Source organism: Pteropus vampyrus, unplaced genomic scaffold (assembly GCF_000151845.1).
Source record: "Pteropus vampyrus isolate Shadow unplaced genomic scaffold, Pvam_2.0 Scaffold82, whole genome shotgun sequence".
Lineage (NCBI taxonomy): Eukaryota > Metazoa > Chordata > Mammalia > Chiroptera > Pteropodidae > Pteropus > Pteropus vampyrus.
Window position 1 is genome coordinate 2,794,579 of NW_011888863.1, and position 13,533 is coordinate 2,808,111.

A 13,533-nucleotide genomic window follows, 5' to 3' on the forward strand; every position below is an offset into this window, starting at 1 on the left:
AAACATTTAAACGGAAAGTTCAGAGAGTAACCAAAAAACAACTGTTTTCAAGCCAAGCTAAAATGGAAAAAGCAAATATTCCACCAGATTTTAATGTCACCATTTTCATTCACTCACCATGATCTACTCATTTGGAAGCAGGTGCGCCGCTACAGAGAACATTCTAAATAGTCCCAGGAGTCATGATTCACTTTTTCTGCAAGGGTTTTCTGCAAGAGTTTGACAATCGACTCTGAATGGTTTAAGAGCCATTTTAAAAAGTTACTAACCTCCTTTCATTCTGAGTTATTGTGCCATTTTCCAGCTTTTTAACTGTGGTCGCCAGCACTTTATTTGCATCATTGGCAAAATCTAAGTCTCGGACCTCGGACAGCGGGACGGACACAATGGCAAATGCTTCTTTGTCTTCTTTGGTCTGGCAAGTTCCAATCTGCAATGTGTTTTTTCCATTAAGATTAATTGTTTCTTTTTTCAATAATTGCAATATTCCTCACTAACACATCTTAGCACGGTTTAAGAAATACAAAGCAGAAGTAGATAATCCAAACACAGTAATTCCCACCTGCATCATCCCCTAGAAAAGGCAGAAGGGACACAGACCGTCCGTGCCCACTTCCTGCCTTGTCCTCAAAGCCTGACTGGAAACGCACCCCTTGCACACTTGCTTTCTGCTTCTGTTTAAATAGAGCAGAGAAAACACACTCCTAGAATCTTCTGCCCTTTCTTTTGGTAGCTATGCTGCATCCTCCGGAATCACAGCCCTGCTGCAGCCAAGCTACCTAAGCAACTGGCAGACACAGGTACCAATGAAATGAATGGCAATAATCTCTAATACTGGTGAAGATAAGGAACATATCAGTCACCCCCAATCTTATTCACACAACACTTGGCTCAAAATTAAACCATTTTCAGAAACATTTACCTTCAACATAACAGGCCTCTCTTCATCTGTGTCTATGGGGATACTCGTACTGGTTACCCATGTGTTGGTACATAAATGTCTTAACCGAACATATGAGTTCCTAAAGGCAAAATAATATTTTAAAATTATAAAAACTTAGCACACTTCTTTATTATATGATAGTTTCATACATGATATAAATATAAATATATTTTAGACTAGTAATTGAATCAAGTATAGATCAGTCTGGTTGAAGGAAAATACCTGAGCTGTAGACTATTTCAAAATATGCAGTATTATCACCCAGACCAGTGGTTCTCAAAGTGTGGCGCCTGGAACAGCAGCAGCAGCTTCACCTGAGAACTTATTAGAAATGCTAATTCTGAGGTTTTACCCTAGTCCACTGATTCAGAAACTCAGAAGGTGGGGCCCAACAATTAGTATTTTAACAGGCTCTCCAGGCAATTCTGATATCTGCTAAAGTGAGAGGCACTGCACTGATCAAGTAACCAACTCAATTAAAATTGCTGTCCGATAGTAGTTCTTTTACATCTGTATGTAAAAGTGTACACAGTGGACCTCATTAGTCATGGATTTTGCACTTGTGAATTTACCTATTCAATTGAAATTTGGAACCCCCAAATCAATACTCAGGACCCTTTCGTGGCCATCCTCCAACATGTGCAGAGTGGAAAAAAATTTGAGACCCTCCATGCACACACATATGCCCAGTCAGGCTGAACAAGGCAATGTTTTGCCTTCTTGTTTCTGCTCTCATATTATAAACAAATGTCCTTTTCGTGATCTATTAAGTGCCATGTTTTTCACATTTCTGTGCTTTTTGTTGGTGAATGTGTTCTTTAAAACAGTCCCCAAGCATAGTGCTGAAGTGCTGCCCACTACACCTACGAATAAGGCTGTGATGTGCCTTATGGAGAAAATAAGTCATGTTAGATAAGCTTCATTCAGACATGAGTTGTAGTGCCAATAGACATGAGTTCAGGATTAACGAACAACATTATATAGTAAATAAGGTGTCTTTTAACAGAAATACACATAAAAGAAGTTTATATATTAATTAATTGCTGAAAATATTATAACCAAAGGCTCATGGGATCCTAACCCTGTATTTTCCATAGGAGCAATGGCTCGGTAGTTGCTAATTTGACCTACCAGGAATAACAAGAATCGCCTATAAATTCTGAGAATGCCTGAGAAAGGACAGCTAGAACTTCATCCAACTCAAATATTATCATTTTTAGTGAATCTTTTATCATTTCTTTAACAAATATGGGGTAAATGTCAAAAAAAATTGTAAGTTCTCTGCCTTCAAGCTGCTAAGACTTCAGTAGGAAAGATAAGATATAAATGAGTCATACAACACGAGACAGAAACCATTAAGATCAATAAAAGAAAATCAAATAAAATACCAAGGGCCTTCATTCAACATAAAGGTTCTGCTCATTCATAAAAGATAAAATAGAGACGAAGTTTCAAAAATCTAAACCAGCAAAGATCCAATCCTTGTCTAAACAAACAGAAATTCTGAAATAACTGTTTTACCATTTGTCATCTTCTGCATTGAATTACACAGGAGATGTTAATTGGATTCAGGTGTCATCCCCAAGATATTGTAAACATCTGGAAAGTGGGGTCACACTTTATTCAGCCATGTGGCCATTTCCCCTAGTCTTATTCTTATACTTGCTCAATATGTATTTATTGAGTCAGCCTAGATTGCTGGCTTCCAAACTAAGAGATTACATGAGTATAACAACTTGAAATTTGCAAGAATTTTGGAAATAAATAACTCTTTAGGACCTATACCACCTAAAATATGAAGGCATTGTAGCATAGTAGTTAAGAGTATAGGCTTTGAGTTCATGTACTCCAGGATCAAATATCGAGGTAATGATTTTAAAAAGTAAAGCATGCATCTGACCCCCCAAAATTCTGATTTCACTGGTCTTGGTGCAGCCAGAGCATAGAGATCTCACCCAGGTAACTGCAATTTAGAGTCAACTTGAAAAGCACTGCTCTACCTAAGTCTCTAGTTTCTGATTTGTAAGAGTTGCTGCCAGGATTAAATAATATACATGTGGGGCTTAGCACTTAGAAAGTGCTCAAGAGTTATAGCATAACAGTAGTTATTACTAAGTGTTAATTAACATTAGCTTTAATATAATTAATGACAAATGAATCTATGTTAATACAAAATTCTGTTTTATACTGAGAAGGGCTTCAATAATTGTGAATAGTAACAGGTTAACACTTCAACGTAAAGCAAGGCTCAGAGGTTTATCATGGGTCATGCACTTTACAATGACATCCTTTTTATCATTTCCTTCGGCAAACTTTCTTGGTTAGAGTTCAAGAAGGACTCCTTTTTTGTCAAGTTAAAATCTAAAATGATTAGTCATAGTAAGGATTAAGATCCCAACATTCAAAAGAGAAGGCCAAAAGCCCGGATCAGGTAAAACCTTAAGAGGGGAATCTCTTTACTGGCTTTACTGGTGGAACAGAGAAGAGTGAGAAATAGCTCACATAAAGCCAAGATTCAGCAACATTTCCCATGAATAAGAATAACTACGAAACACCCTGGGAAGCTCAAGGAGCAATGTTTCTCAGCAGTGTTAATACAGTAACTTTTCACCCTCTCTGAAAGTAACCTACACAACAAAGTCTGCATTTTGTATTGGTACTTTCAGTCTAACCACTGCTATCTGCCCAAGAGCACATCTTAAACTGTGCTCTTTCAAAGACAATATCAAACCATCCCACTAGACCTCATAATATGAGCACGACTCCTCTATGCATTGTAGTGCTATTTGTAGAAGGTAGACAATTGTAGACAAAAGAGCTTAATTAAAATAATCAAATCCAAGCTAAAGAATGTAAGACATTCTCTTACATTAAGTTCTAGCTACCTCATTATCAATCCTTCTTCTCCGTATCGCTCACAGGTCTGACCGGTCTCCAACTTAGCCCTTCAGCACACCTAGCAAATTTTAAGATTTTTCCATTTCATGTTCCTGCTGCTTGAAACACTTCTAATGGAGAGGACTTGATCCCTCAAATCATTCACATCTTTTCTCAAATGTTCTAAATCAGAGAGGCCATTTCTTACCACTCACACCTAAAAGAACCTCTCTATACTCTGCAATTTCTCTTCAAAGCATTTTCATTTCCTAAACTTATATTTTATGTTTGTCTATTGCCTCTCTCCCCGATTTGAATTTAAGTACATAACTAATTTATTAACTGTTGTCTTCCCAATAACAAAGGCAATGCTTGAAATGTAATTGATGTTCAATAGAGATTTGTTGACTGAATGACTAAATTAAAAAACCAATAGATGAATGAATGAATGAATGAATGGAAAAGATCTGGAATTTGACATGATAAAAATAAGTGATATAAGTATTAATAGAAAACTTCTAAATTATTTTCCATTTTAGTAACCAAAAGCCATAGTAATAGGAATAAATGATTCTTATGAACTTTTCAGAATTTCTTTGGTCCTACACATTTTAATATTTATGATAAAACAAACTATGTTAACCTACTCAAAAAGAGGCATGATTTTTTTATACACTTGTTCTTCACCCTTACTTGCTCCCTTGATATCACAAAGATTATAATAACATTATGATTTTAATTCCTTCTCTATGAGTAAAATTATTCAAAGAAATATTATCGTTTAACCATAATATTTTTCTTACCTTGGAACCAGGCAGTCAGCTCTCTGAAGAGTTGTGGCATCCAATTCAAAAAGAGACGCAATGTCATTTCCATGTGGGACTGAGACCAAGGTGTACATGATCTTCTCCCCTGCCTGGCGTTTCTTCTTTGAAGTTGGAAGATCTCCATCTCTCTGGTAAGGAGGTACAAGGTTATTTACTTTTATTAGATTTCTTACTAAACTCTCCAATTCATTGAGAGATAAGGTTTAAATTTGTACATTGTAACCCAATTTCTTCATTGGATCACAGAGATGTCTATTTCGCATCAAACAAAAAGAGCAAGTCAGGCCTGATAGCCTTTGAGGTAATTATTATCAACAGTGATAAGTCACACACTCCTGGAGGGTTGGTTGGATCTGGGCAAATTATCAAGGCTCTAACAGTCACAATAGTTATGTTCCCTTCCCTTGTATTAAACCTATTTGCACAGTAGTAATTTTGATCATTCCACATTTAAAACAAACACAGAGAAGAAACAGTGTGTTGAATCATCTAGATTTAATAGATTAACATGGCAGTGTTTCAGAGTTCCTGCCTAATTCTCAAAACATAATTGGGACATAAAGCTGGAGAGAACAGCAACATTCCCATTCAGTTCATAGGCTTGTTCCATTAGATCCAAGAACATAATGTAATGATATATAAAGTAAAAATAAGCAAGATCTTTATAAATAGAAGCCTTCATGATGATGTGAAACTTAGTCAATATTTCTAGTGTATTTCTAGTACACCTCTGCCATTTTAAGCAGGCAACCATACAAGATTGATGATTCAGTATTTTTACTTGAACTTCCCCAAGTCCCAAACCTCATGGAAGAATGTGAAGCACACACAGGAGACCAAAATGTGATATAGCAAGTGTAGCATACGCTTGGTAATTAAGTACATAAAAATAATTACTTAGACACATTTATTAAAACAAATGAAATTTTAAAATGAGAGGGAGATTGTCATTGTACCATAACAGGAAGTTGAATAAAAGTGAGGGAGGGAAGGGATGCTCAAAAGGAAAATGAAAGCAGTCCATATCCAACAACAAGCATTTATTTAATGGCTGCTATGACGATGAAATATCACACCTGGTCATTCCAAAATATTCACTTGAAGTTCCATCCCAAGATTGTGAATATCATGTTCCTTGCAATAGAAAACCCTTGCAGTTTCATTCTGGTGTCTTGTGTAAATGCTGCACAAATTGGTAGCACCTCTGAAGTGTGAACAGGGAGAGGAAAAGCCAGGGTTCCTAAAGCAGGAGCAGGACCCCGCTCAGCTCAGCAGCACCTGGCAGCTCTCGTCATCTTTGCCTTAAACATCTTCCGCAGAGATCAAAACTCAGAGTTAAATGAAGGTAAGGGTCTAGCAACCTCTCCCCAGGTAGTTTGAGCCCTATGATAGTTGTTTCTAATCAGCAATTATGAGCTATGTTTATTAATCAGAAAAAGTCATACTTAACTTACTATCTATCATAAAGGAGTGTAGAGATATAGGAAAGAAGGAAATGCAGAAACAATAACAAAGCTGTACTTTTGACTTTACACAACACCTCTTATGACACCAGTCATTCTGTTGGTCATTCTCACTAATCTTACAATGAAAATTTGAGGGAAAGATGAGTATTATCATTTCCTCTAAACAAAGAGGTGAGTGCAGTTACCTATAAGAGATGAAGGATGAGGAAAAGGAGTGGAGAAAGGACCAGAGAGAAAAAGGGGGAGAAAAAAGAAGGGAGAGGAAAAGGAGAGAAAGAAGGTGGAGAGAAGGGATTGAAAAGGGTAGGAGGAGAGAGAAGAGGAAGAAAGAGAGGGGAGCAATGGGTGGTGTTAGTGAATGATGAACTCCAAACTCAACTAGTCATGCCTCGATCCAAGCTAACTAAAGCCAGAGGCCTGGGCTGGAGCCCTTCAACACTGAATGAGCACTCCTCAAAGGGTAGGCATGAACTCATGGCTAAGAACCCTCCCTAAGTGAAAAAATTTTCATGGCTCAAGAGACCCAATTCACATGGAGGGCATGAAAGTCTTTGAATTGCAGACAAAATCTGTGAGGGGCAAAAACACTCTCACATCCTGAGAAAAGAAAATCAGAATGTTAAATAACCCAATAAGAGTAGCCTGGCCAGACAAATGATTTGGGGGAGATGGCTGCCTCGGTGACAGGACAGCTTGGGATCATGGCATCTCAAGCTTGGGAATGGCCTTTAGAGATCATCTGTAAGCAAAAAAGAGTTCTTCCCAAACAACCTTTTGGCAGTAGCCAACGAAGTGGAAGTCTATTACTTGGAATTTATTACTTTGGGTCTTGAAATGATTTTGGTTTCTAATCATTCCATTGAAATTTAGATAGCCTTTATACAGTTTTGTTCATCTCCTGCATTTCAACTCTTATAACGAGTTGGGGAAAGACCTAAGGAAAAGAGATAGTTAAAACTGGAAGGTAGGATCAGGAGAAGAAGAAGGAAAGGGAAATGAATGTGGTACTCTAAAAGAAAAAGAGGAATATGCAGGAAAAATACAACATCAAAGGCACAATCCATGAAAGATATAATTGATAAACTGGCTTTCATGGACACCAGTTTCTTCTGCTCTGCAAAGGACACTGTCAAGAGAATGACAAGATGAGACACAGACTGAAAGAAAATATGTGCAAAAGACATATCTGATAAAGGATCGTTATCCAAACTTTACAAAGAACTCTCAAAATTCAACAATAAGAAAACAAATAACCCGATTAAAAAAATGGGCCAAAGACCTGAACAGATACCTCACCAAAGAAGACATACAGGCAGCAAATAAACATGAAACGATGCTCCAACATTATGTCATTACGGATTTGCAAATTCCATAATGAGACACTACTCACAACAATGAGATACCATACACATCTATCAGAATGGCCAAAACACAAAACACTAACAACACCCAATGCTAATGATGATATGGAGCAATGTAGACTCACCTATTTCTAGTAGGAATGTAAAATGGTACAGCTACTTTGAAAGACAGCTTGGTGGCTTTGCACAAAATGAAACATACTCTGGACCATATGATCTAGCAATCATGTTTTTTGGTATTTATCCAAATAAGCTGAAAAGTTATGTCCACACAAAAACTTGCACACAGATGGCAGTAGCAGCTTTATTTATAATTGCCAAAATTTGGAAGCAACCAAGATGTCCTTCAGTAGGTAAATGGATAAATAAACTGTGGGACGTCCAGACACTGGGATGTTATGCTTCACTAAAAAGAAATGTGCTATCGAGCCACACAAAAGACATGCAGAAACCTTAAATGCATATTCCCAAGTGAAAGAAGGCAATCTGAAAGGCTACTTCTGTATGACATCCTAGAAAAGGCAAAACTATGTAGACAGTAAAAAGATCAATGGCTGCCAGGGATTAGGGGGAAGGGAAGAATAAAAGGCAGAACAGAGAAGATTTTTAGGGCAGTGAAACTATTTTATATAATATTGTAATGGTGGACACATATCATAGTTTTGTCAAAATTCATAGAATGTACAACACCAAAAGTGAACTCTAATGTAAACTATAGACTTTAAGCGATAATGATGTGTCAGTGTAGGTTAATAAGTGTAACAAATGTACCTCACTGGTGGAGGATGTTGATTGTGGGGGAGGCTGTGCTTGTGTGGGTGCAGAGGGTATATGGGACTTCTAATCATTCCATTGAAATTTAGATAGCCTTTATACAGTTTTGTTCATCTCCTGCATTTGAACTCTCATAACAAGTTGGGGAAAGACCTAAGGAAAAGAGATAGTTAAAATTGGAAGGTAGGATCAGGAGAAGAAGAAGGAAAGGGAAATGAATGTGGTAGTCAAAAATTCATTTCTACTGAATTTTGCTATGAACCTAAAACTACTCTAAAAAATAATGTCTATTAAAAAAAAAACTCAGAGTCTGAGAAAAAATACTTGTAAATCAAATATCTGATTAAAAAATTATTTCCAGAATACATAAAGAACACTTACAACTCAAAAAGACAACACAGTTAAAAATTCAGCAAAGGATTTGAATATATATTTCTCCATAGAACGTATACAAATGGCCAATTAGCACATGCAAAGATGCTCAATATCATTACTAATTAGTAAAATACACTAGAATGACTATAATCAAAGAGACAGACAATAACAAGTGTTAATGAGAATGTGGAGAAACTGTAACACTCATTATACTGCGGGGGAAACATAAAATGGTGTAGCCATTTAGAAGAATTGGCAGTCCACAAAATAATAACATAGGATCAGTAATTCTAATTCTAGGTATCTAACACCCAAAAATGAAAATATATGACCACACAAAAACTTGTACATGAATGTTCATAGCGGCATAATTTATAATAGCCAAAGAATAGAAACAATCCAAATGTTCATCAAATAATGAATGGATAATCAAAATGTAGTATATGCACACATTATTTGGCCATAAAAAGGAAGAAGTACATATACATTCTATAACATGCGTGAAACTTAAAAACATAATGCTAAGTGAAAGAAGCCAGACACAAAAAGTTATGTATTGTATGAGTCCATGTAAAATATGTCCAGAATAGGCAAACCCATAGAGACAGTAGATTTGTAGTTGCCAGGGCCTAGGGGAGAGAGGGAATAGAGAGTGACTGCTAACAGATACAGGCTTTCTTTGGGGAGTGATAAAAATGTTCTAAAATTACATAATGGTTATAGTTTTACAACTCTGTGAATGTACAAAAAACCACTGGTTTATACATTTTAAACAGGAGAATTTTATGGCGTGTAAATTATCTCTCAATAAAGCTGTAGAAGGAAGGAAAGAAGGAAGGGAGGGAGGGAGTGACAGGGAAGGAGAGAAGACAAGGAAGGGAACAGGAAAGGGAGGGAGGAGAAAAGAAAACAATGAAAGATGGAAGGAAGGGATTGAGGGAGAGAGGGAGGAAGTGATAAAAATGATACAAATGGTGGTGACATCTAATATTGAAGATAATAAAGACCCTGATGAAGAAGAAAACAGAGAAAGAGAAGGAAGAAAGAGGTTTAAGATGAGGAAGTGATCATTCTAAAAGGAAGAAAGGAAAGTTTGTTTTTAATTATATCATAATGTGAAAACTTGGGGAGAAATCAACCAAGAGAATATCACAAAGAAAGAAAAAAAACTCTTTTCTGGATTTTGCAATGTTATTATAGCTAAAAGAAAGGACCACCAACATAATGAGTGTTATTAACACGTGAGAGAAGATTGCCTCAGAGGGTAAGAACATAGAAATAACTGACAAGATCAGTCAGATGTAGAAAAATCACAAAGAATTTTTGTGAATATGTAGGCCAATGGATTTCAGCACAAGTGGCTTCAGTGGACTATTAGAAAGGCACAATTAAAATGTGATTTTAACTATGGAAAATAAAATCCAATATTGAGCCATGTTTGAAGAAAGGCTTTATTAATAGAAGATGAGCATGTAACCTAAATAAATGGAGAGTCAATGAACAAGAATTTGAGTTTCTCTCACCAGCGCCTACTGTAGATGCAATGAATTAATATTCCAGTCTTCTAGGAGGAATCCCATATCCCTAAAAGGAGCATGTGTCATGTAATTTCCTGATCTCCTGCACACCAATCTTATAATAATAATTTATCTTTTGATATAGATTTTCCTTCAAGGAAAATGCACTAACTGACCCAACAATTTAGATGCACTTAGCAGCTGAAAGTTGGCACTGTGGTTTATACATCAGTTATTTGTGAGTTCATTTAGCAGAAGTTAATCCTCCTGTATGCACTCCTCTTTTGAAATGCTAATAAAATAAATTTTCTAGATTAAAAAGAAGAGAACAGTTTGAAATTCCTAGAGCTTGCCCTCCTATTCCATCCCCCTTGGTAATGTCTCCCTGGGGGCCCTAAAAGTAGTCAGGACTTCTCTATTTTGACACTCTTACAGTGAACAATAAAAACCTTTTCCAAACATAGAAAAACCTCACTTATTAAAGCTAATTAAAATAGGTCACTCTGAATTATTCATAGTATTTAGGACCTATGATTTAATTTTAACTACATAGAAAAAGTAGAATGTACTACTGTATCCCTAAATAATTTATTTTGGTCCTTCATTAATAAAGCTTTAATGAATAAATAAGTTCCATTTATAAATAGCTTAATTGTTTATGTGTGAATAAGAGCTTCCACCATATTTTGAAGTTTCTTAAGAGTGCTGCATTCTTAAGCATCCTGCTTTAAATCTCTTATACTTTTAATCTGTTTAACAAACTCTTCTTCGTAATCAATTTGACAGTGAACTCCAAGCCAGCTCCTCAAAATTTTTAAATAATGAAATATGAATAATAACTTATAAGTATACAATTTCAAACATCTGATCAAGCTTTGATATACAAGAAAATCAGTATTATATTTCTATAACATGACTATGATTCTGTTCAAAATTGTGTGCTTATGGCTTTTGCTTATAAACCCACATCTTTTTTTAAGTAAGAAGATACAAAAACACTAGTTCCCTACTCGGAATTACAGGAGCACCATGCAAATACAGTAAGGTATAATAGAGCTTAGACAGGTGTTAAATTTAATATCAGCCAGTTATCCAAACCACTCTCAATTTAGGGAATGCAAGGACTCAAAACGTTAACGTAGTCTGCTGGGCTCTTATAAAACTAGCATTTTCACTTGGAAGGAAAAGCATACAATCTCTCAGGTTAAACAGGTAGAAAATCCCTTCTGAAAAGCCAGCCAAGTAAACTAATGGCTTGCTGGGCAGAAGCCCATCCTGGGGGCTGCCGGTGGCAGCACTGCAGTTAGCCTCCAGGAACACCTTCTGTGTTGACTCATTTGTGAGTCATCAAATTTTTAGCAGAGACATCACGTTGCAATTCTGTTGTTAGGAGCCAGAGACGTTCTGTAAGAAACAACGTATGCGTTTTCAGGGCTGATTCAGACCTGTGTGAGACCACAACAGCATAATGATGTTCAGGCATCTATGTTTTTGTTCAGACCCTCCGGGGCTCTTCCGGTTGACTTTATGTAACAGATAGAATCATGCCATTTAAAGCTGCAAACATTTCTCTTGCTTTGGTTCCTTAACAATCTGTTACTCTGAAACTAATTCCTAATGTGACCTTTTCTTCTTTTTTTTTTTTACTTATCACCTCACCACTGATGTATAGTAAAACTTTAAAAAAAAAATTGGTGGTCTCCTTTCAGAATCTGATACCCTGCACCCAAAAGAAAAATTCTACAATAGAATTTTCAAGTATATTTCAGCAAAGTTTCATGGTTCCCAGGACATTTCAGTTTATGTATGTTTATGCACAAAGACTGACTGTTCTCAATACGGAGAGAGTCTGGCCCCCAGGAGGCATTTGGCAATTTCCAGAAATACTTATAGTTGCCACAACTGGGGTTCAGGGGAACTAGTACTGGCATCTCATGAACAGAGCCCATGGATGCTGCTGCACATCCTACAATGGACAGCCCCCCACCTCCACCCCCACCAACAAAGAATTATCTGGCCTAATACATCAATACCACTGAGGTCGAGAATCCCCAGCATAGACAAAACGCACTCCCTTGAAAAATCAGATCACATTCCACATAAGTACAGTAATGCTAAATGGGAGGTGTTATTCCAAAAAATTCTCCTTCAAAGAGACAGTTGAAAAGATGCAGCCTTTCGAGCAGAAGAAACAAATGACTGTCAGGTTCCCAGCTGGGCTTGACATAGTTCCAATGTTTACAGAGTCCCTGTGGATGCTGTACATTTGTAAGATTGCAAATAATAGGCTCTTTTGTAAAATAAATACAGCAATTTGGGTCTTAATGGGAGCTCTGACACACACCACCTCATTTCAGCAGCACCATGCATTAACCTTTGAAACTTCAAAATTGGAAGGCAACATTTTGATAAAGGTTCCTAAATTACAGGAAAAATATTAACTGGATATTAAATAAACGACATAGGGAAAATTGGGAAAGAAAATAATTAGCATGGTCACAGTGAACTCAGTGTTACTGTAACCCAGATCTGAGGTAAAAGAACATTGAGTTTTGGGAAACTGATTTCATTTTTCACAGGCTAAACTCTAACTGCTCCTCTGTTTTCTTTTTTAACAGAAAGATAATTATTGCTAGGTGGTAAATGGTCTATAAAATGAAAAGCCATATTGTTATCTTTATTGTTCTCTATCTTCAATTTTATTTACTGTCAAGAAAGAGATTTTGAAGAAAAAAATGAAAACAAATGTCTCCAGTTGGATGTGTCTCTGAGATGACAGATGACATCAGCCATAAACTTCTACAGCCTATCCAACTGTGTTATATGTAATTAAAGTATTGCTAAAACAGAAGAATGTTCTTTCTCCTCTTTAGAGGTGAATTGTATTTCAGAATAAAAAGAGAAAAAAATCTATTAAATCTACATAAAATCTTAATTAACACAAACAGTAAACTTCATAATGGATTTATTACTTATTTATATTTTTTATGCTGTTCCATAAAACTTCATACTCTATATTTTCCTACTCAGCTCTGCCCAGAATCATCGGTAGCATCACCAAATAGTATATAGCTGAAAGGAGATGAGCTCAGAAATTTAATTCAATTGCACAAATCTGAAGCTTTGATATGGTGCCCTTTTAGTAGAAATAACTTGCATTTTTAGTCTACTAACATCTCTTATTCAAAGACTTTCCATTTGTCTGATCATATTTTAACCTCATGGCAGGCAGGCAAGACGTGTAAGGTAAACATTCTCATGCCACAGGTGAGAAAACTGAGTCTCAGGAAAGCTCTCTGACTTGTCCATGGCAACACAAATTAATCATGGTGCTAGAAGTAGAACTCTCTTGGTCCCATACCATGCTGAAGAAGTCACGTTGAAGATGATAAA

The 13,533-nt window shown here is 36.3% G+C and overlaps 1 protein-coding gene across 1 annotated transcript in view; it reads right to left on the reverse strand.

Annotated features, from left to right (window-relative positions):
* ITPR2 (inositol 1,4,5-trisphosphate receptor type 2) overlaps positions 1 to 13,533 on the reverse strand; it is a 437,650-nt gene that overhangs the window by 309,330 nt on the left and 114,787 nt on the right. The window contains exons 8-10 of the mRNA XM_011363170.2: positions 4,624 to 4,775; positions 923 to 1,022; positions 270 to 430 (exon numbers count right to left, since the gene is read on the reverse strand). Of these exons, the coding sequence (XP_011361472.1) occupies positions 270 to 430; positions 923 to 1,022; positions 4,624 to 4,775 (413 nt within the window). The remainder of the gene's footprint in view (positions 1 to 269; positions 431 to 922; positions 1,023 to 4,623; positions 4,776 to 13,533) is intronic.